Below are 22,708 nucleotides of genomic sequence, written 5' to 3'. Positions count from 1 at the left end.
GCAGCTGGAAACATCTGCAGCAGCAGCAGCTGCCCTGCCCTCAGCAGCCTGAGGGGCTGCACAGGGCCATCTCTAATTGAGACCAAGGCTAATTGGGGTTTCACAGGCTGCCCTGAGCAGGGCAGCACTCACCCTTCTGGATGATCTTCTGGGCCTGTTTCCTGACGCGGGCGTTGCGCAGGAAGCGCCACTCGCGCTCCTTGCGGATCTGGCTCTCCAGGTCGTGCTCCTCGGGGATCTGCCAGGACAGACAGACACACACACAGGACCAGTGACCCCCAGAAGGGCAGCAGTTGGCTGAGTGATGCCATAGTAGCTCCTGTCCCCTCTGAGTGCTGCGGGTCTCATCTCAGTACACACAGATTTCCCTCTGCTCTCCTCAGCTGAGGAGCATCACGTAGCAACCCCGAGATCAAAGAGGGAGCACAGCCCTGCTACAGCCAGCTCAGAACACACTGAAATCTTTCTTTTCCTGCTAATCCAGGGCTGCTGACTGAGCAGGGCATGGCTACATTCCCAAATCCCCGGGATGTTCAGGTTCCCACCACCATTTACCAGGAACAGCCCTGCTCTGCTTCCCTGGTCTGCAAACGATGCCCCTGTGTCACCTGGCTTTGATTATATACAAAATTCCCCCTGAAACTGGAGAGTGGCCCTGCAGTCACAGCCACCCTGAGCCATTTGATGATATTTATTCACACCCCACAGCTCCAGGTTTCAGCACTCCATGGCTCCCCTACAAAACCTGTGCTCCAGGCACGAGGCCAGCCCCAGGGCTGCTCCCACCATGGCTATTCCCACCTTATTCAGGATCAAAAGGAATAAACTCCTAAGATCTCACCCCAAACCGTGGCAGGAGCTATAGATGAGGTGTTTTTCATACTTAAAAAAATTATCCAAGACTCCCCTGCTCCAGAACCATCCTTGGATCAATTAAGGAGCTGAGCTGCAGGGTTCTGATCCAGCTTCCTTTGGTGCTGGTTGCTCCAAAGGAGTAACTCTTGGAGCAGGAAGACAAATTCCCTAGAAAAAAATCCCTGTTTTCCCTGAATAAGAAAGTACTTAAATAATCTGTCACTATTACAAACACTCCCTCCAAACAATGCTATCCTTAAGAAAACAGCTGTTACTGAGTTGGACTTCTGCTTCTGTAAAAAAAAATAAAAAATAAGAAGCCCACCCTCCACCTTTCCTCCAGGCAAAGAAAAAAGCACTTTATTTCAGCACAACACCTATTAGACAAGCAATGACAAACGACCCCTAATGAAAAGCAATAAACAAACCTGAGCTAAAATACATCAAAGGAATTTGAGAGGGGAGAGATGACACCTACACCTTAATGAAAATCCAGCTTCTCTGGGAATAAATTAAAGCAAGCCCAAGGAAGAACCCTTGGCCCACGAGTGCAGAGTCAGAGCAGGCAGGGAAAGGCTGTCCTGGCCCCACACCCACCCAGCTGTGGGGCTCTGGGGATCATCCTGCCCAGAGGGAGGGAGGGAGGATCTATGAAAACACCAAGCCCAGCAGGATGGGGACCATGACAGATCCTTCCAGGACCCCCCATCCAGGGAGCAGGGAGCAGCTGAGCCCTCCCAGCAGTTTTCCTTCTCTGACGGGTCTCTCCCTCTCCCTGTGGCAGTGGGTGCCAGGAGGGGAGCAGGGAGCCCTTGGCACAAGGCTCCAGAGATCAGTGCAGCTCTCCCTGCTCACCAGCCCTGCAGGATCCCACTCCTCTCCCAGAACCCGGGGCCAAGGCACAGCCCAGCAGCCCCGGCAGGGATTTATCAGGGAGGGCTGCTTATGTAATTCTCACCTTCCAGGATCCTTCCCAGCTCCTGCCTGCATGCTCTGCCAGCCCTGGAAACAACAGATGCTGGCTCCCGCTCTCCCTGCCTCAGGACTTCCTGACAGCTGGCACCGAGGCTTTCCTGCGCCCCGGGGCTCCCAGAACAGCCCTGAGCCACCAGGGGCTGCAGGAAGAGGAAAAGCTTCTGCAGAGCACAGAGCTGGGGCAGGGACCTGCTTCTCCTGGCACAAGGAGAATTTACAGTGCAGCGTTTTCCCTCTCAGTTTATTTGATTAGATAATCAATAAATCAAACCTGGACTGATGGCTTGAAACGGAGCCCCTGATTTACACTGGAAATTAATCCCTCAGTCTTTCCAGTGATAGCATTCTCAGGGCAAGGTCCATGAAGCACAACTAAATTCATCAATTAAATATGACTAAGATGCACTCACAGTCATTTTATGTTTATTCATTACAGGAACAGTTGTCTTGTCTTTCCCTGTTTATGAAGGCAGGCAGCAGCTCCAAAAGAACGGCTGGAATTAAGCATCAATGTCATTTTTCCATCAGTACTTGGTACACTTCACTCTTTGCCTTTTTCATGAGGCTGAAGCTCCCAAAAGGCAGCAGCCACCAGCCAGGACTGTTCCCTGTTGCTGCAGGAACAGGGACTCCATGGAAACTCAGGCACACCCGAGCTGTCACTCCTGACTTCCAGCCAAGAAACCTCAGAGAAAGTTCTCCCCGAGAGACTTCTCCAGTCCCTGCACACACAGCAGCCAGTCCAGCCCCAAAGTCACCTACAATTCCCTGTTAGGACAGGGTAACACCTGCAAAAACCTCCCTCTCCTTGGCCTCCCAACGCTGCTTTGCAGAAGTTACAGGGAGATCAATTCTCTCCCTTGTGTGATTAGAAAACACAGATTTTGTTCCCTTCAAGCTTCACCCAGGAATTCACCAGCTGGAATTCCCAGCTCAGGAGCTCCTCCAGAGCCAGGGCAGTGCCCTGCTCCTGCTCCCTGGGACACAGAAAACCCCCTTCCCATGCCACCCCTCCCTGGCTGCTGTGAAATAGCACAGGAATGCTCCACGTTTTTTATTGCCTCCCCTCTAGCAATTTAGTCTATTTTATGTGCAGGAAGTAGAAATAGTAGTAAAGCCACTCCCCCACAGAGCTCCCCATGTCCCCACTGCCCCTGCCCGTGCCTGGCTGCCTACTCTGATTTATTTTATTAATAAAGACCCCCCCTCTTCCCTGGGAAGAGGTTTTCTTAGCGAGCAGACAAATGATTTTAATAAGAACTAAGAGCTCAAACATCATCTTCCTCCTCTCGTGCTCTGGTCTGGGCTTGACTCAAGACTCTGGAGCTCATCTTGAGGAGAAAAAGCCCTGGTGGAAGCCTGGCCAGGCAGCCCAGCCCCACATCCCAGATGTGCCCTAAGGAATCACTCGGTGGTTTCAGCAGAAAGGGAATTTCACAGCAGCTGAGGAAGTGTCAGGCAATGCTCCACCGGTGATTCCCTCTGGAAATCAAGAGCCTGCCCTGCTCTGATAGCTTTAAACTTGGGCAATTATCTCACCCCAGCACCTGAACGCTCCATGGTGATGGCTCAGCCCCCTCCCGAAGAGGCAGCACTAAAACCACACCATTTCCTCATTATCTCAGCAGCAGTGCTGGGACACAAACGTCCCTTGTGGGGAGGCATTAATGGAGCTGGGCACCATCCCTGCCGGGCATGGCACCCCCTCCAAGACACGGAGCTCAAAGTCCTGACACCTTTGGGCTCCCTGAGACTCCCAGAGCACCTGAAAGTTGCCTTTAATGAGGGAGATTTACTGCTCCTCCTGTTTCATACTTAAACCTGAAACCTGAGCTTTGGCTAAAACATTCTGGGAATTTAACAGCTAAAACATTCTGGGAATTTAATAGCTTCTCTTTCCAGTCACTGATATCTTTGCCCATCTCTTAAGAGCTCTGGTTTGTGTTTTTCCTGGAACAAGGTTTCCGTTTCTCTCTCACTTCACACAGAGATAATTTAGTTACCCAAAAAAGTCACTTCTGAAGAGACCTGGATGTAAATTTGTCATTACCACCCTTATTCTTCGCTATAACACAACTTCTTACATTTCTTTAAACTTTAAACCCCAGAAATAATGCTCCCCAAGCTTCCCCCAGGCACTCGTGGGCATGCAGCCACTCTCACTTTCTCCTCTGCGAGTTAAAGGTGCCTGTGCTGGAAGCAGAGCACAGCTCCCCAGTCCCACGCCAGAGGGTCTGTCCTGCTGGCCTCCCCCAGGGCAGCCTCCCCCCAGCACTGCTCTGCCTCTTTTACCACAGCCAGGAGATTCAGCTGCAATGTCAGAAAGAAAACCATCTCTCATTCTCCAGCCTCTCACTGCCCTTTCAAGGGCCTTCATTATTCCATTTATTTACTTTAAAAACCAATTCATTTTAGCTATAATGCAATTTTCTATATGCAGAGAAGCACAACATTTCAGATGGAACAACTCTGCCGTGCAACCAGGCAAAACTGGGGGATGTGACACAGAACCTCTCCTCATTCCTACGTTTTCTGTGGGCAGTGCTCCATGGGGAGCTGAGCTTTCCCCCGGGCTCTGCCTGTCCCACCCCAGCCACCTTTGTGCTCCCTCTGGTCACTGTCACTGACAGAGCAGCACGATGGAAGGAGATCCATTCCTGTGCCTGCCCAGGAAAGAAAAGGGAGAAGGGCAGGGCTGGCAGGGCCCAGCCAGCCCAGCAGGGTTACCTTCATGACGGGCTGGGCGAAGTACTTGGCGCTCCAGTCGCAGAACCCCGTCTGCACCGAGGCCGAGATGAAGCTCTTGTGTCCCACGGCATCATCAGCATCATCAGCTGTCTGTGGGGAGGGGACAGGGCTCACCACCTGCAGGGACACCCCAGGGACAGCCCCCTGGCCCAGGCAGGCACCAAACCCTCAAACAGACTGCTCAGGACAGGGAACTGCACAGCCAGCTCTGGGATCGGGGGTTAGGGTTGCTCCTTGGAAAGGTGCACATTCCTCAGCTGCAGGCTCTGGGCTGGAGCAGCCCCAAGACACCTCAGGGAGGTCCCAGCAGCTCTGTCCCAGGGATGTGGTGCAGGGAGCAGCGAGGATGAGTCAGGATCCAGACACAGCTTGTGCCAAGGTGGATGAGTGTCTGTCACACAGCACAGGACACCCCAAGGGAAAAGCTGCTCCATTCCCTCAGGTTCCAGCTTTCAGAAATACCATCCTGATGCTGCCAAACCCCAGAGAAGGGAAGGTGCTGCTGCTGCTGGGGCTTATGATCACAGCTATTCCCTGTCCCTGCTCTGCCAGGGCTGGAGAGCCCCGAGGGTCAGGGATCAGACTCTGGGGTGTCACTCAGGCACACAAATGTTTACAGAGGAGTGAGCCATGGACTCTGATTAGACACATTGCTTAGTGGCAGAAGTGAATAATGCCCTATCAAAAGCTGTAAAACACAATTTATCCTGAAGAAAATAAATTAATCAATTTTTATTTGGCTGCTTAGAGGCAGCCAATGTGGATTAGCAGCAGCTGGAAGCAAACGAGGGATGCACAGAAATAAACCACAACCAACAGAAAGTGGGACAAACCCCAGTGGGGAGAAGCTGTCAGAGCTATCAGAGCCGTGTCCTTACCTGTTCTGGGCCTTTGTCAAACATTTTCCTTGTCCTGGGGAACTGGTGGGAGTGGGGGGTGTACTGGACCCCCACGTTGGTGACGCTGGGGCGCACGGACGCCAGGTCCCGGCTCACCGGCTGCTTGGGCACCTCGTTGGTCAGGCTGGAGCTGCTCGTGCTCGTGGTTGGAGGGGACCCTCTGAGGGGCAGAACAGGGGACAGGCTCTGGGTATTGCTGCACATGAGATTTGCTGTGCATTATGTTCTTTTCACTTTGGTGTTTCGCTGTGGTGCCTCCTCTGCAGAAACATCACAGTTCCCACATCCCCTCCAAAGGGCAAACCCACCCCAAACCAAGAGTGAACTCTGGCTGTGCCACACTGAGGGGATGAACCTCAATGTTCTGGCAATCTGTGATGCCTGACCTAAGTCACCCTGCCCAGGGACTGCATTTCCATGGGGGGACTGAAGTTCAGACCACTTGAATTTAACCTGGGCCCTCTCTTGGAATCTCACTGGTGCACACTGGGTAAGGGACCAGCAGATCTAACGTGTGATGTTTTCTCTTGGACAGTTGTTTTGGGAAATAATCCCATTTTCAGCCCCCAGCTTTGCCCCCAGCACTCTCTGTTTCCCTGCTGCTCAGGCAGGGTGTTTTGTCCATCAGTTAACCCCAGCTTTTATCAGCTCAAAGTGCAGCAGGCACAGCTCAGACGTCACTGGGAATTTGGGCACCACAGCTCAGGAAAGGTAAAAGCAGCCAAGCAGCAGCTCTTCCTTTCAGTTCAGTTGCATACCCAGTGGGCTTGTTACTCTTTGCCCTAAAGGAAAACAGGAAGAAACTCCCACCTTTTCCCAGAGCTTTCTTCCTGGACACCTCACCACTGCTGCCAGCCCCATTCCCTGTCCCTGGGCAGCTCCCTGGCATGGGGCTGGGCAGGGAGCACCCACCCCACCCCAGAAGGTGCTGGAAGGCCGGGCTGCACTTACCCCACTTGGTGGATGTGCATCCCCTTGTTGGTGGGGCTGGCAGGGGCCGACTGGGTCAGCGAGGAGGTGTCCAGGATGCGCTGGGGGCGAGCGTTGACCGTGGCCTGGGGACAACACAGGGAGCCTGAGCAGCTGGCACAGCCCTGGCACAGCCAGGCAGGGTAGGGAGGGAGCTCTCTATGGCTGGGGGGCAAAACAAAGCCCCCAGGCTGCTCCCAACAGCAGCTGCTTCCACTGCTGGCTCAGGCAGGAACACTTACCCGAGAGTGCCTTTGCTGCCTGCAGCCAAGAGCTGCCCAGCAGCCCAAACACAGGGCAGGGGGACAGGCTGGGCTCCCCTCAGTGCCCCCACAGCCACCAGCCTTTCCCTCCCACCTCAGGACTGAGTCCTGCAGCTCCCATAAATCGTAAAGCACGTTCTGAGCCTGGAGGAAAGGAGGCTCAGGGGGATCAGGCTCTGCTCAATGCTCTGACAGGAGGGGGCAGCTGGGCTCTGCTCCCAGAGGACAACAGGACAAGAGGAAACAGCCTCAAGTTGTGCCAGGGGAGGGTCAGGTTGGATATTGGGGAAAAATTCTTCATGGAAAGGGCTGTCAGACATTGGTACAGGCTGCCCAGGGCAGTGGTGGAGTCCCCACCCCTGGAGGGATTTAACAGCCATGGGGATGTGGCACCTGGGGACATGGTCAGTGGTGGCCTTGGCTGTGCTGGGGGAATGGTTGGACTGGATGGGCTCAGAGGGCTTTTCCAGCCTAAATGATTCTGTGATTCTGTAATTCAGCCTCAAGCCTTCCATTAAAAACACCTGGACAAAGCAACCTGGGCTGAAGCAAACTTTCCTCTTCAGACTTTTTGATTTCAGGAAGTCTCTAGAGGCCAGCACTGGACCCTGGGTCCTTGCTGTTTGTTTTGGTGCTCACAAAAAGCAGGTCTGGGCATTTTCCAAGGCTCAGGCCAGGAAGGAGAACTGCACCATTCCCATCTGCAGCATAAACACAAATCCCAGGGCAGCCTCAGCCTGGGAGAGGCCCAGCAGTGCCTAATGAGCCCGAGGAACAGAAGAGCAGCAGATTCCTGCAGGAAGGCTGCACGCCTGGGCAGCCCACACACCGGCTGCTCACACCCAGCACAGCCCCAGAGCCCTTCTGGAGAAACAGAGCCACAGCCTGGCTCCAGGAAAAACCTGAGCAGGACACTCTGGTCTCGTTTGATAACAGCAGTCACAGAATCACAGAACACTGGGCTTGGAAGGGACCTCTGGAGATCACCCAGGTCAGCCCCCTGCCAAGGCAGGGCCACCTGGAGCCAGTGACACAGGAACGTGTCCAGGGGCTTTGGAATGTCTCCAGAGGGGCTGGGTTGGATGGGACAGCCAGAAGAAATTCTCCCCTGTGAGGGTGGGCAGGCCCTGGCACAGGGTGCCCAGAGCAGCTGTGGCTGCCCCTGGATCCCTGGCAGTGCCCAAGGCCAGGCTGGACAGGGCTGGGAGCAGCCTGGGACAGTGCGAGGTGTCCCTGCCATGGGATGAGCTTTAAGGTCCCTTCCCACCCAAGCCATTCCATGGTTCTGCAATCTTTAGTCCCCCAGCACTCTCCAGATGTGGAAGCCCATGGAGAATCAGCCCAGCTGTTCCCACTGAAGCCCCCAGCCCCAGCCAGCTCCCCCAGACCCGAGCTGTGTCTGCTCAGTTCTGCCAATGGAAGAAAACCTCAGCTGGCCCAGCTCCAAAATGAAGCCTCTCCTTCCCTGAATTTTACAGTAATGAAACCAAAATATGAAACCCCTGGAACATTCAAGTGTTTTACATCACCTGAGGCAGTATTTTTGTTTAAGCAAGAAAAAGAAATTTTGTTTGCATTCACTGGTAAAACTCAACCCCCGAGCGGGCAGTGCTTGCACACACCGGGGAGGAGCAGTGCCCACGTCCAGCACTCCTTTCTACATCCAACAAGCTCCAGCAGCACGAAGGAAAGGTCTCAGGACACAGTTAGCAAGGATTTAATTGTCACTGATTTGCATCAGACACTGGCCAGCTCCTGCCTGAGCTCCCACAGAGCCCAGAGCTCTCGTGGTCCTGCGGCACCGCTCACAGAACGGGACCAGGAACAGCCAGGGAGGGTCTGAGCCTTACAGCCCACTGTGCTGGGCAGCTCACAGGCTGCGTGGTTGTGTTCTGGGGGTTTTGTTTTCATCACAATGCCTCGTTAGAAGGCACCCAAGGCAGGTGGTGGTGGCCAAAGCAAAGCCCCCGACATGCGCAGCACGACCCCGGGAGCGAACACTTTCCTCAGGGGTCTCGGGGCTAAGGCAAAGGAGAACAAATCACTTTTGTTCCCTGAAGCATCCCCAGATCAGTGCCCTTGTCCATGGGAATGCTTCCTGTTTTCCAAGCCTGTTGGAAGAGCCGTTGCCTTAGGAAGCAGGGGCAGAGCAGCTGGCCCAGCCGTGCAGGGGGAGATGCAGGAGCCCCCCAGAGCCTGAGCTCTGGGACTCGGGTCAGCACCAGCACAGCCAGGCCCACACTCGTTAGAGGCAACACAGAATTCCCCCATCAGCCCCAGCATTCCCTAGGGATGTGACAACAGAATGATCACAGCTCCTGCTGGCACAGCAGCATGGACACCAATACTGATACTGATCCACCTCTCCACTGGCCAGGGAGCAACTCCTGAAAACACATTTCAGTCAGGAAAAGCACATCTGCTTCCTCTTTATATCCCTTTTAACAGTAGGAGACAACACTTCATTTTGCAAAGAGCCTACCAAACACAGAACTGAAAGAGTTTCATGCATCTAGAGCAGAGAGAGGGAAATCTTCCACCTTTTCCTTTCCTTCTTGCCATCATTTGGCATCTCCAGCCTGTCATTTGCTGCACCCCTGTCTCTCCAGGGAAGGGCTGAGCTTGCTGCCCCCACTGCCGAGAGAATCCTCTGTCCCAAACCCAGCCCTTACCACTCACTGCCATGTGCACTTCAAACAATCAGAGTTCAAGTCAGTAACTATTGTCTCAAGAGAAAAAGTCATTTCAAAGCAGAGATCTCTGAGGCATTAAGATGGCAGTGCACAATGCTGGCATCTCTTACTGCAGCTCCAGCTCCACAGCCCTGGGCTGAGGATCTGGGGTTATTCCCTGGAAAGGCCCAGTAAGAGAGTTCCCATTGCAATGGTTCATGGTCTGGATGCTTGAGAGGCCAGAAAGGTTCACACAGAGCTTTCTGTGCCCAGCCAGGGGACACACAGGGTGAGAAGATGTCCTGGGGTGGCCTGGCCCGGGCAGGGGGAAGCTGCTGCCCCAGGGTGGCACCTCCAGGGACATCCTGCCACCCCCAGGATGAGATGGGATGAGGATGGAGGTTTAGGCACCCAGCCTGGGCTGGGGTGAGGAGTGGCAGGGGTCTGCATGCTGACTCACATGTACTAGTTCACCTGGGTTGGAGAGCCGTTGTGGCTTCAGTCTGCAGGCCAGTCCCACTTGCATTATCTAAATCAGTTTGCAAACGGATAATTTAATGAAGGATACTTAAGGTTTATCCCAGGGACTGATCTAGACAAGTAGACCTCTAAACTGGACCCACTGTCCGAGGTCTGCACCTCATTTATACCCTAAGACAAGCCCGGGCCCTCCCCCATTTATTCATTTTACCTGATCAGAGTTCAGAGCAGAGTTTATCACCGTGAAGCATTAAAAGCTCCTTCTGCTAAAGGCAGAGCCCTCCAACAGACCCATCCAGGTCAGTCTGCCTAAGCCTTGCCTAAGCATGAAAAAATCCACATCCAAACACCTGGCAGGCACAGGTGAGCAGGGACAGGCACATACCTTGTAGGCAATGCTGTTGAGAACCTTCATGGCCAGGTCGGACACGTCAGGATAGGGGTCAGCAGCCAGGTGAAGGAGCACTCTCCAAATTTGGGTATAAACACTGTTGAAACTCACACCTAGAAAAATAAAAACCACAACAACCCCCAAAACCTGCAGCACATGACAATCCATCAACACCGAGTCTTTGATCTGATGTGAGAAAATTCATTAGAACTCCGAACAACCTGATGGCATCTCAGGGAACATCAAGAGAGGAGCTCAAAAACATCCCACATGGGCATTTTGGCTCCCTTTTGCCTGTCTGTGAACTCTGCAAGGGCTTGTGAAATCAAAGTGGGAGGAAGCAAAATAAATTAAAGACTCCCTAAATCATCCCCAGTCAAACTCCTGCTTTTCCAGGCTCCTGAAGCAAATCACCTGGAAAGGCCAAGTGGATAATGTTGGGTTTCCTGAGCTGAAATACTTAATAATGGTGTAAACCCACAGTTACTGCCCTACAAATAAAAATACAAAATAAAAATAACCACAAATAACTGTTGTGGTTATTTTTCTTGAATTGTCCAGGGGCTTCTACACTCTACAAGTTTACTAAATGTTTAAAGCAAAGCTTTAGGAGTCGAGCCCTCAGGAAGCAGCGAGTCCAACTCACTCTTTCCTATTGACATTTGTATCAATTCCTCCAATTTGTTATTTAATGAGCACATCAGCTGTTCGGTATTTCGGCAGAAGGGACTGACAGATTCAAAGTACAAATCAAATTAATAAGCATTTGCAACAACTGACAAAATTCTGTGAACATTTTATTTTGCTGCTTTTGGGCGAGGGTTTGTTGTTCTGCCTCCGAGCCCTGCCGGTGCCTGATCGTGCAACGCCCCGCTTGGGAGTGCAGCCATTTGGACAATGTTAAAGTGGTTGCACTAACAACAAAAAAGAGCTAAAATAGAGATTTTAGATGAGTCACAATCAGTGCTAAATGACAGATCAAGCTGTTACTGCTTTTCCTCCCGTGTTTCTGGAGGCATCTAAATATACAGTTGGGAGAAAGGGCCCCTTGGTCACCAAGCAGCTCCTCACCTGGCAGAGCTACACCTGCTCCCTAAACCAGCAGGGCAGGCTGGGACAGAGCAGTTCTGAGCTCTGGCTGAGGGCAGCAGCAGCTCCAGGAGCCTGCAGACTGCCCTTGGGCTGAGAGGGGAACCTTCCTCTGCCCCAAATGCCCAGAGTGTGACAAATCACTGCCAAGGGCCAAAGCAGCCCCATAACCCAGCTCCTCCCTCTCTCCCCACCTGCAGAGGGTCTCTCTCTCTCCCACCTGGCATCCAAAGGATGTTCCAAGTGGTGTCTGCTTAAATTTGCACCTGGGGATCTCACAAGGGAGTACCTGGCCTGTGCTGTTTGTGTGCTGGGGGTGACCCATGCAGACCCTGCAGCTGATCCCAACCTTCCCAAGGCAGGCCAGGGACAAACCAGAGAACCCCACAGTGCTTGGGACAGACCTTAAAGTCTGTGTGTGGAATGGACCTTAAAGCCTGTTCCACACCCTGCCATGGGCAGGGACACCTTCCACCATCCCAGGTTATTCCAACCTGGCCTTGGACACTTCCAGGGATCCAGGGGCAGCCCCAGCTTCTCCGGGCACCCTGTGCCAGGGCCTTACACCCTCCCAGGGAAGGATTTCTCCCCAGTATGCAACCTAACCCTGCCCTCTGGCAGTGGGAAGCCATTCCCCCTTGTCCTGGCACTCCAGGCCCTTGTGTAAATCCCCTCCCCAGTTCTCCTGCAGCCCCTTTAGGCACTGGCAAGGCTGTAAAACCTCTAACAATGTAAATTGTTATAAGGCTGTAAATTGTAAAGGCTGTAAACTTATATTTATATAATATTGTATAATATTTATATAATACTGTAAAATTGCAAAGGCTGTAAATATATAACAATGTTAAATCCTGGAAGCTTCTATTACCAAGGAAAGAAAAACTGGAGGGGGGAGGATAAAGAACAAGAAGGGAGAGAGGCAAAGTGCTACAAGGTGTGGGAGGAAAAAAGGCTCAGCTCGTGAAGCAGCAGCCAGGTAATGTCTGAGGTGTGCCCAGAGCTGTGCCCAGAGCTCTGCCTCCCACACTCCAGCCTGTTACATAAGGGCCAGTGGGAAATCTGGATGCCTTCAATTCTTTAAAGCCCTTGAAAGAGAGTAAAAGGAAAGGGAGAGAAGGAAGAGTGAGGGGGGCACCCAGATGATTTCCCAGGGGCCCTGATAACCACCTCGATCACAGAGGAAAAAACCCAACGACATTTTTTATACATCTAAGTGTCAGAGAAAAACCAAATTTTAAGCAGAACTGTGCCAGTGCAATTCCCTCTTCAGCTGGCAGCCTTTGAGGAGAACACAGGGAATTTCTCCAAAGGCACCTGGGGCTCAGGGCTGGTGCTCCCAAAGCTGCTCTCTCCTGCTGCCACTGCCCCACTGTCAGAGCAGGAGTGACACATCTGACACAGCTCCCTGTCAGATCCTGAGCTCCAGTTCCTGGGAAAAGGGAGCAGTAGAGGTGGCAGGAGGAACAGCAGCTCCATTTCATCTTCAGGGCTCCAGTGCCCAAACTGTCCCTGAGATACAAACCAGGAGCTGAGCAGGGGCTGGGCACTAATGGAAGCAGACAGCTCTGTAATTAGTCACTGACTCCCAGCCAGTTCAGTGCACCTTGCAGGGTGGGCTCATGTTTACAAAACGATCCCTCCCTGCTAAGAATGTCAAAAATAAATTGCCTGCCTTTCCCTGAGTTGGATTTTCCCTGCACAGGTGGGGGTCAGCTCACCTGTGAGCCCTGAGGATGGGCCAGGCTCCAGCAGCTCCAGGGAGAGCCACAGTGCATGCAAACCCCACTGCTGATGGCTTTATTTATTCCCTTTGGTTTGCCAGGCTGGGACAGGGTTTCTTTCCAATCCCCTGTAAAAATCACTGCAGTGATTTGAAGCCCCACAGATGGGGCAGTTCCACTTCCCACTGGCACGGCAGCAAAGCCAGACCAAGGGCTGCTCCCTGCTCCCCTGGCCCCGAGTCAGCTCCTGGGGAGGGACAGGAATGAAACCCTCACACAGGCACACAGGCAATGCTGTGCAGGGAAATGCAGCTGAAACATTCCAGGCTGAATAGCCCTGAGGATTTGGGGAGCTGCTTCCCCTCAGTGCCAGCCACAGGTGCTCAATGTGCATGCCACGAACACCTCCTCCTGCCAGGAGGGACCCTGGGTGAAGGGGACACCCCAAATCCCCACAGCTCCCTGAGCTCTGCTCCCTGCAGGCACAGCCCAGCCCCTGAGCCCTCCTGGGGCCCTGCAGGGCTCACCCTGAGCCCTGGGCAGAGCTGCAGCTCCCTGTGCTCCACAGGAGCCAGGAGCAGCTCAGCAGCAGGAATTCCTCAGGGCAGGCACCCCTGGGCAGAGCTGGCACCACCCCCAGGGACACAGCCCCCTCCGAGCAGCCCCTGCAGCAAGTTCCCATTCCCAAACCCCACCCAAATCCGTGGATTTTGCTGCTGTGCTGTTCCCAGCTACACACACTGCTGGCTGACCAGCTCCTTCTCATTATCTCTGTGCATTAACACAGAGTAGGAGGCTCCCCTGCCCCAAGCTCTGCTTCCTGCACCTCAGTGTCCACCTCCACCTCTGCTCTCCTCATCCTCGCTGCATCCTCTCCTCCGCCCTCACTGCTACTCAGAGGCACATCCTGGTAAGTGGCAAACAGCCCTCCACCCCCAGCCTCTCCTGCTGGAGAAGACAACAATTCCCCAGCATTTCATTGCTCCAAGATTTATTTTCCTCCTTCTTTGATCACTCCTTAAGATAATCTTTCCAGAGAAGCTCTCTGTAGGACAAAGGCTTTCATCGTGCACTTTGGATATGAATAATCAGCCTCGAGGTATGCAAACCCCCATTTAATTCCATCCCTTTTCCTATCTTAAAACTGAACATTTCCAGGACACCAAGATTAATGAGTGGCTGTATGGAAAAGCAGCAAGGCTCAGCTTCCCTTCCAAAATGATGTCTTTGTTGACTAACCACAAACTGCCTCTTGCCAGCTGGAAAAGTGGGCCAGAAATAAATGTCTCTCCTGGTACTGGCCTGTCTGGCCAAGGAGCAGCTGCCAGAGAACACAGAGCTCGGCTGAGAGCGTGTGCTGTGGCATTTGGGGAGCCATAATGGGGACATTTGGCCCACAGCTAGCTAAGGAACTGCTTGTGAAATGGGACAAGGAGGAATGGAGAGGTTCTCCTCAAGTTTTTGGGCAGAAGTACATGGTATGATTCCTCAGTGCCAGCATAGAGACTGATCCAGAACAACCCCTCGCACGCCAGGTTCCTATAACTGCCAGAGAGGAACAAAGACCTGAGCTTCAGCAGGTTGTGGCTGCCCCTGGATCCCTGGAAGGACCCAAGGGCAGCTTGGACAGGACTTGGAGCACCCTGGGGTAGTGGAAGGTGTCCCTGCCCATGGCAGGGGTGGCACTGGATGGGCTTTAGAGTCCCCCCAGCTCAAACCATTCTGGAATTATGTGATCAGTGAATCAGCTTAGGACAGGAATGCAGAGCACAGAACACAGACTGTGGCTGAAAATTTCTCCTTTCCCTCTTACACACCAGATTCCTGCTTCACTTGGAGTCACCCCACGTGCCCCAAACACCTTTTCCATTGCTCTGGCCATCTCAGGTGCCTGGCAGAGGCATTACTGCAGAGCCAGAGCCCCATTTCCTCCTTCAGAAGACAAGAGCAGAGCACAGCACTCCTTCAGGCACAGGACTCTGCCCCAGTGGCCTCCCCAGCTCCCCTGCAGCAGCAGCTCAAGGCACATTGAGGAGCAGGGTTAGCCTGGGCTGCAGAGCTGCGGGGGTGGCTGGGGCTGTGGCATCTCTCCTCGGGAAGCAGGAGACAGGGCTGGAGGATGGTGATGCTTCAGAAGGAATGAGAGAAGCCTGGCTTGCAGCAGGCAAATGGGGAGGTAATGGGATTCTGTGCGAGTCATGAATTTTAAACACTTCTCTAAGCTCTGTGTTTCCAGCTGGGTCTGAGCTCTTTGATGGATCAGGAATGAGGGAGGCCTTGGAGAGCTGCTCTCTCTTTCCAAAGTTCCCCTCACCACCTCCAGCTCCTCTCCAGAGCCTTTTCCAGCTGGGCTGCACAGCTCTTGTGAGACACACACCAGCCATCAAGCACACACCAGTGGAAACGGGAAAACTCAAGTCCTAGCTCAAGATGGAGAGACATTTCCTAACATCCCTGCCATGCTTCAGAAGATCCAATGTCATTACTGATAATCAAAAGCAAATTAACTGATCAAGTTCCTAATGAACTCATGATTTTAAACTGCCACAGGGGCTCAGTAATTACAATCCCTGAATCTTTCAACTTGGGAGAGCCAAATCACCATTAATTCTCCTAGAAAACAGAGCAGAGAAAATGTTTCTTTGGTCAAGGCAAAGGTGATTTTTCCCTGAGTTACTCTCTTTGCACTGATTTGTGAAATATGGGCCCAATTACTGATTACAGAGGAAGTACAGAGACTTCCCCCAGCATTTCCCTGTGCATGCTGCTTTCCCTGGAAGGAGGCCATTCCAAAAGCCAGGTCCTTCTGCATGCTGCCTGTGGTGCCGTGCCAAAATGGCTCAGATTGTTTGAAAAGCTACAGGTAGTTTAAAACCAAGCTGTTGTGGCCCCCACATTTTTGTGCCTGAATTCCTAACAGGATTTCATTGCAGCTTAGACCTGGAGCCAACAGCTCCCACTGCCATCCCTCTGCTGGGGAGAGCCAGCCACACACAGCAGGGAGAGCAGGACCCCAACCTTCCCCCAGGGCAGGGCAGGGCAGGGCAGGGCAGGAGGGCTGTGCTCACCTATGAGGGAGTTGAGGGAGGAGTAGGAGCTGACTCTTCTCATCTTGTCGATGGTCTCGAAGGACAGGATGTACTCCTCGTTCTCAGGGCTGCCCAGCGTGCTGCTGGCACTGCTGCTCGTGCTCAGGTTCCCAGGGGAAAAGGCCACAGAGCTTCCAGCTGCCAGGACACAACAGCAGATGCTGGAACGAGGACTGGCAAAAGAACAATTTTCACCCAGACAAAACAGCCCTTTTCTAAATCCTGCCACGCTCAGGGAAGGAAACCCCTTACCCAGGGGGCGAAGCCACAATTCCCCTTTTTAATACTGAAGGATTAAACACAGAACAAGCAAAAGATTGAGTTAAAAATCCACTTATGCTTGGAAGCTGGAAGGCACATTTTTAGTCCCCAAACACTCAGAAAAATCAATGCTAATGACCAGAAAATTGCAACTAATTATGAGGAGGCTCCTCATCCAAGCCCTTGGAGCTGGACAGTTTGGGCTGTGGTGTTTCCTGGCTGTTCCAGCCTGTGCTGTGCTGTTTCCTGGCTGGCAGGAGGGGCACGGGAGGCGCCTTACTTACACTCCTCGTTGAGGCTGAGGTTCTGCAGGCTCTTGTTGAGGCTCCTGGCGCTGGTGACGGCGCGGATGTTGCCGTAGGAGCTGACGGAGCGCAGCCGCGGCGTGCAGGGCCCGTCCCGCACCGGCGTCAGGCTCCCGCCCTCTGCGAGGCAACAGCAGCACTCAGGGTCATGGCTGGCACCAAACCCAGCCCCTAACCTGGGTTGGTGCCCAGCAAATGAGTCATTGAAACGCCCCTGACTGAACAGAGTTTGTCATTCTCTGTCAGGCTGAAGGGGGACACGGTGTGGCCGCGGGTCCAGCACAGATCCCGTGCCTCTGCTGTCCAGGAGGGGAGTTTGGGACATGCAGCAAGGCCAGGTGAGCCCAGCCTTGCCAGTGCCTCCCAGGGGCTCTGGTGACTCCTCTCTGCAGGTCCAGCCCCTGTGCCAGGATTGTTGGCCTTGCCCAGCTCCTCTCTGCTGCTGCTCATCAAAGCCCTCCTGGATTTGCTCATCATCAGGAGATATGAAAATTCTGGTTTTCTGACCAAATTTCAGGCCTGATCTCAAGTCATATTTCACCCTGAGCACACACAGTCCCATGGGCTCAGAGGAGCTGCTCTGTCTCCCTGCAGAGTGGCTGCACTGTGGTGGGGGACAGTGCTTCCAGAGTGTCCCACTTCAGGGCTGTTTTGGATCAGGAAAAGCCCTGTAGAAACTCATGCAGTGTTTATTTCCTGCAGCAAATGGGGAGGAGCTCATTTTCCAATATGATTCAGTTATTCAGAGGACAAGGAGACCAAACCACTGTGCAGAGACAACACACAGTCTTGTCTCCAAGATTCTCCTGTTATCCTTCAAGACTTCCACTGCAGTTTACATCTAAAGAAAAGGTGAGGTCAGAGACAACTTCACCATGACATTTCATTCCTCACATAAAGCCTCAGACACAACAAAAGGGATGGGGCCACAGGCTCAGCGCACAAAGTTCTTCCCTTCCTTGTCTGGCCCTCCCAGCAGCAGGGCTGGCTCATGGTGTGCTGGAGCTCTCACCAGGTCAGCGTGACACTGAACGTTCACGTGTGACTCCAGAGGGGAGAAGGAAAACGAGCCTGTGTGCTGCCTTGACCAGGATCCTTCAGCCTTGAGCTGAAGGGAATCTCTCTGAATGGACAGGAGGCTCCTGGGGAGCTGCAGCCAAGGCTTAGGTGGGGACTCAGTGCAGGATGGATTTCTGCAGTGTAACATCTCACAGAGCTGAACAGACACCACATGTCCCTTCCTTGTCACCCATCGTGTCACAGCAGGGCTCTTTAATAAACCCCACCAGCAAGAAGCTGTGTTGGGAAAACTCCTTAAATAATTTCCAAGTACTTTCAGGCCCTACATCTCCTGGCCAGCCAAAGCCAAGCCCCCACCTGGAGCAGCTGGAGAAGGGAGAGGGTAATTCTTCTCCTCCTCTATGAACTGCAAGGCCACGGTGCAGAAATTGCTCTCGTACTGAACCACCAGGTGACTCAGGGCCACCACCAGCTCCTGGGGAAAGAGCACAAGAAACATCTCGTGGGTACACAGTGGGGAACGAGGGACTGAGGGCAAACACTGACCAATTGTTGGTGTTACTGGGTGGCCACCCAGGGTGGTAATTCTCCCTTAATTCAAGGGGTGAACTGCAGAAAGGCAGAGGACTCTGTCTCACACCTAATTCCTCAAAGTCTTTCCTCCCTGGACAGGCTTCCTCCCTCTGGAGTAGCCTGCTCTGGTGGGAGGTGTCCCTGCCTAGGACAGCAGGGCTTGGATTGAGATGAGCTTTAAGGTCCCTTCCACCCCAAACCATCCTGGGGTTCTGTGCCTGATTCTGACAGTCTGCCAGACTGATGGAGTGCCACGGCAGCCCTGACCTGGCCCAGCCCACACAATGTGTGTGGTCCCTCAGAGGCAGGGTTTGTGCCAGGGCTGGGGGCTCTCAGCCCTCCGTGGCACAGCTGGACCCTCCTGGCACTGCCCAGCCCCACACAGAGCTCAGCCCCTCCAGGAGACACCTCCTGCCTGGCCCCTGGGAGCAGCAGGCAGGAGGCAGAGCTGCCTTGGCTGCTGTCTCTGCTCAGGGACTGATCTCCCAAGGAGAGATTTATGAATCTCACAGAGCATTCCGTGTGACACGCAGCTCTCTCCTGAATTAAACTGATTAAATGCTGGAACGAGACAACAGAAATGAATCTTTGCAATGCGGCTGACAACTGCCAGGGTGTTGATGTTCCAGTAAAGTAAACACAAACATTAGGACACTTCAGAACAGCCCTCAAAAACAATCCAGAATGTCAAAAACCATTTAATGTACTATTGATGTATGATGGTGCCTCAGAAACTGTAGCTCTCTCAAAGCTGGAGAGTGGGGAAGCAGCTCTCTGGGCACAGAGGGCAGGCACAGACTTTCCCAGAAAAATCCTGGGAAGCTGTGTAGAAGCTATGAGAAACTTAGAGGAAAAGAATTCAAACAATTATTATCTCTCTTTTTGTAACCATTGTTTACAGATATGGTTCTCTGGAGTGTGTTATTGATAGCCACCAACAGTGTGTGAAAAGTTTTCACTTTGAGACCAATCAGGTCTTAGGTTCACCATTGCTTCTATAAGAGCTGTTGATATCTAATAATAAATTGTCTTTCATACCTTCTAGATCATGGACTCAATGCTAATTATTACCCAGCTGGGGGGCCTGCTACCACAGGAGAGCCACTCTGGAGCAGCCTGTGGGGTTCTAAAGGCAGGGAGACCCAGAGTTCCCTCATGCCCTGCCCAACCTGTGGGGTTCTAAGGCAGGAAGAGCCATTCCCTCCCTCACTCCCTGCCCAGCCTGTGGGGTTCTAAGGCAGGGAGAGCCATTCCCTCCCTCACACCCTGCCCAACCTGTGGGGTTCTAAGGCAGGGAGAGCCATTCCCTCCCTCACTCCCTGCAGACTGTGGGGTTCTAAGGCAGGGAGAGCCATTCCCTCCCTCACTCCCTGCAGACTGTGGGGTTCTAAGGCAGGCAGAGCCATTCTCTCCCTCACTCCCTGCCCAGCCTGTGGGGTTCTAAGGCAGGCAGAGCCATTCTCTCCCTCACTCCCTGCCCAGCCTGTGGGGTTCTACAGGCAGGAAGGGCCATCCTCTCCCTCACGCCCTGCCAGGCTGTGGCTCTGGCAGCAGGGGCAGCCCCAGGGCCCAGCCCAGCCCCTCACCTTGCGGACCATGGGGCTGCCATCGTTGATGAGCTGGGCCAGCATCATGGCCACGTTGTGGTCGATGGTGGTCGAGTGGTCCGTGCGCTCCGCTGAGTTGCCCACGAAGGTGCCCAGAGCAAAGACTGCAGCACAGCGAACCTGGGGACACAAACAGCCCTGGCTGTCCCTCTGCTGCCACGGGGCTCTCATTTTTTTTTATCCCCAGCGCTGCAAACCTGAGCTGCTGGGCCAGGGGAGCCCCTGGCGAGCAGCAGCCCCAGCAGCCTCAGCAAACTGGGTTTGAAGCACTCACAGATCAGGATATGGTTAATTTCCCAGAATACTCAGTGACCTTCCCATGGGTGACTCTTCCAGTTGGTGTTGCCTTGAATATTAATTAACAGGAATAAGGTACACACACAGCTCCTGTTGGGATGTGAATCTTTTACAGGAGTGCTGACTACAGTCCTCAGTTATGGGCTTAGGTGATGGAAAAATGGAGAAAAATCAGGGAAAACTCTGGAAATCCACCGCACCTGTGCAGAAACACTCCTCAAAAAGTGGGGAGGATGGGGCCAGGGACAAGAAGAGGAGGATGCAGGACAGAGGCTGGATGTGGAGGGGGATCTCATCCCTAATCCCTGCACGTTATCAGAGCTGTTTATCTCAGCTCCCTTCTCCCAAGGCTGTGCTGGGTCTGATGGGCTCTGTCAGTCACTGCCAGGCCCTGCACAATCCCTCCTCTCCTGGGAGTGTCACAAAGGTAAAACACAGCCAATTAAAGATGCATTTTCACAATCGGCAGGGGGAGAAGAGTTTTCATACTTGGACAAAAAGACTAGAAGGTTTTTTACAAAACACAGTGAGTTTTGGGACCACATTTTCAACAGCTTCTGATATGCAAGGAAGCAAAAACCGTGACACTGCAGTGCCCAGGTCCCAGGGGTTTGGGGCTCTATGAACTCCCTCTGCATTTCTTTGGAAGCTCCTCTCTTAGGGTGATAAATTTTGATTTTTGGACTTATTTGATTTGCATCCCCTTGAAGAAACAGCAGCAAGATCTTTCTCTGAACCAGACACAAACACAAAGCTCCAGAAGGCCCTGCCCTGCAGGAACTTCAGTCCTGCCAGTTCCAGTGGCGCTCACCAGAGGAGCTGGAGTTTTACCTCTGGGATTGGATCTGAGAGGAGGCTGTAGAGCTTCTCATGGGCGCTGTCTCTCACTCCACACCACCTGGCTGAGTCGAAGTTCTGCCAGATCCTCCCCAGACAAATGGCCACCCACTGCCTGAGGAGCGGGTGGGGATCGTTCAGCTGCTCCAGGCAGATCGCTATCAGGTTCCCCTGCAGGCAGGCTTCCTGCAACACAAACCAAGCCTTTTGTTTGGGATGACAGCTTCCCACCTCATCCCCACAGAAGGAGACTATTTCTGAAGGAGTCAGGAAGCCAAGAGAAAATAATCATTCAGTGGTTCCAGACTGATTTTGTTACAGAATAGCAGCAGCATGAAGGGAAAGGCAGCTAGAGTTGATTAGAGAGCTGAGCATTAAAATGCTTTCTGTAATGCATAAAGCCTGTTTTTTCCTCTTTGGAAACATTCCTTGCACCTGTCAGAGCCCCAGGATGTATGGCTCAATCCACAGACCATTCCCAGCCACGAGGCTCCCACTGGACAGCACCAGCAACTCTTCCTCTGCCACTGGCTGTGCAGGGACCCTCGTCCTCATCCCCCACTGCCAGGTGCTGGGTACAGAATGCCTGTCACATCTCCAGGCCAGTTCTTCTCTTAATCCACAGAGAAATAACAGAAACCAATAACAGTTCCAGTTCTGTTTCCAAGTTCAGGTTTGGGCTTAGTGCAAGCCAGGACACTTTCACCAAAGCAAAGGCATGAGGCAGAGAGAGGTGGGAGGGGATGAAGGGAAAGGGCTGCTGGGACTCACCTGCCCAGTGTTGTAGTTGTTGACAATCACAGCCAGGATGAACGCTGTCATTGTCCTGTGCTCAGCCTGAAAACAGCACAGACTGAGGTTACCTGGGGCAGGAACAGCCACAGCCCACCCCGAACACAGGGCACCCCGAACACAGAGCAGGCTGTGCCATGTCAAAGAATGAAAAAATTCCAGCTTTCTTTCCCCTCTCTTGGCACCAGCCCTGTTACACCCCAGCATGCTCCCAGCCAGCTCTGGGGAGACCCCAAACACCCTATGGGAACCCAGCTGCTGCAGAGGGAATTGCCAAAGCTGTGGGACAATTCCCTGCTCCAGGAGCACTCTGGAGCCCCAGCTGCACCCTCAGAGACGCTGCTTTCAGAAGCCCAGGGGAGTTTGTGAAGCCTTGGCTGGGTGGTGCCTGTGCCCCACAGCCCAGCTCAGCACTGGGTGCCACTGCAGGTCCAGGCAGCCCCATGTGGCACCAGAACTGCAGAAGATCAGCTAAAACAAGGCAAGGAAATGCTAAAGAGTCTGAATAAATGTGACTTGTCCTTACTGGCATGTAAGGATCTGCCAGGACTGAGAGGAAATACTTGTGCCCATTGTCCTTCACCAGGTCAGCCTGGCACGACTGAAAGAGAGACAAGAAAACCACAGTGAGAACCACAACACACACATTTCTTCCTCCTGTGATGTATAAACCTTTCATTTCTTAACCATTTTTCTCCATCCTTGTTTTCATTTGAGAAGCCAAATGAAGCTGAAGCCCTTCCTGGGGGCTGCAACCAGACAGCCCCAAGGGGCAGAGCAGGGAAACCTCTGCCAGTGCCACAAACAGCAGGAAATGTGAGCTCCTGCTGTGGGCAAGAGCCAGAGGAGTCACCCTGTGCCACAC

At 53.1% G+C, this 22,708-nt stretch overlaps 1 protein-coding gene across 2 annotated transcripts in view; it reads right to left on the bottom strand.

Moving 5' to 3' along the window:
• RPTOR (regulatory associated protein of MTOR complex 1) overlaps positions 1-22,708 on the bottom strand; it is a 101,226-nt gene that overhangs the window by 22,136 nt on the left and 56,382 nt on the right. Inside the window, exons 14-26 of one of the 2 annotated variants that reach the window (XM_064395898.1) lie at positions 22,370-22,444; positions 21,823-21,888; positions 21,046-21,237; positions 19,897-20,037; positions 18,095-18,212; positions 16,697-16,837; positions 16,131-16,289; positions 10,247-10,365; positions 9,842-9,910; positions 6,429-6,532; positions 5,457-5,637; positions 4,558-4,668; positions 133-238 (exon numbers count right to left, since the gene is read on the bottom strand). In XM_064395898.1, the coding sequence (XP_064251968.1) occupies positions 133-238; positions 4,558-4,668; positions 5,457-5,637; positions 6,429-6,532; positions 9,842-9,910; positions 10,247-10,365; positions 16,131-16,289; positions 16,697-16,837; positions 18,095-18,212; positions 19,897-20,037; positions 21,046-21,237; positions 21,823-21,888; positions 22,370-22,444 (1,582 nt within the window). The remainder of the gene's footprint in view (positions 1-132; positions 239-4,557; positions 4,669-5,456; positions 5,638-6,428; positions 6,533-9,841; positions 9,911-10,246; positions 10,366-16,130; positions 16,290-16,696; positions 16,838-18,094; positions 18,213-19,896; positions 20,038-21,045; positions 21,238-21,822; positions 21,889-22,369; positions 22,445-22,708) is intronic. The other variant, XM_064395899.1, reaches the window with a different exon arrangement.

This window comes from Passer domesticus, chromosome 20 (assembly GCF_036417665.1).
Source record: "Passer domesticus isolate bPasDom1 chromosome 20, bPasDom1.hap1, whole genome shotgun sequence".
In the NCBI taxonomy this organism is placed as follows: domain Eukaryota; kingdom Metazoa; phylum Chordata; class Aves; order Passeriformes; family Passeridae; genus Passer; species Passer domesticus.
This window is presented reverse-complemented; position numbering and strand designations above follow the sequence as displayed.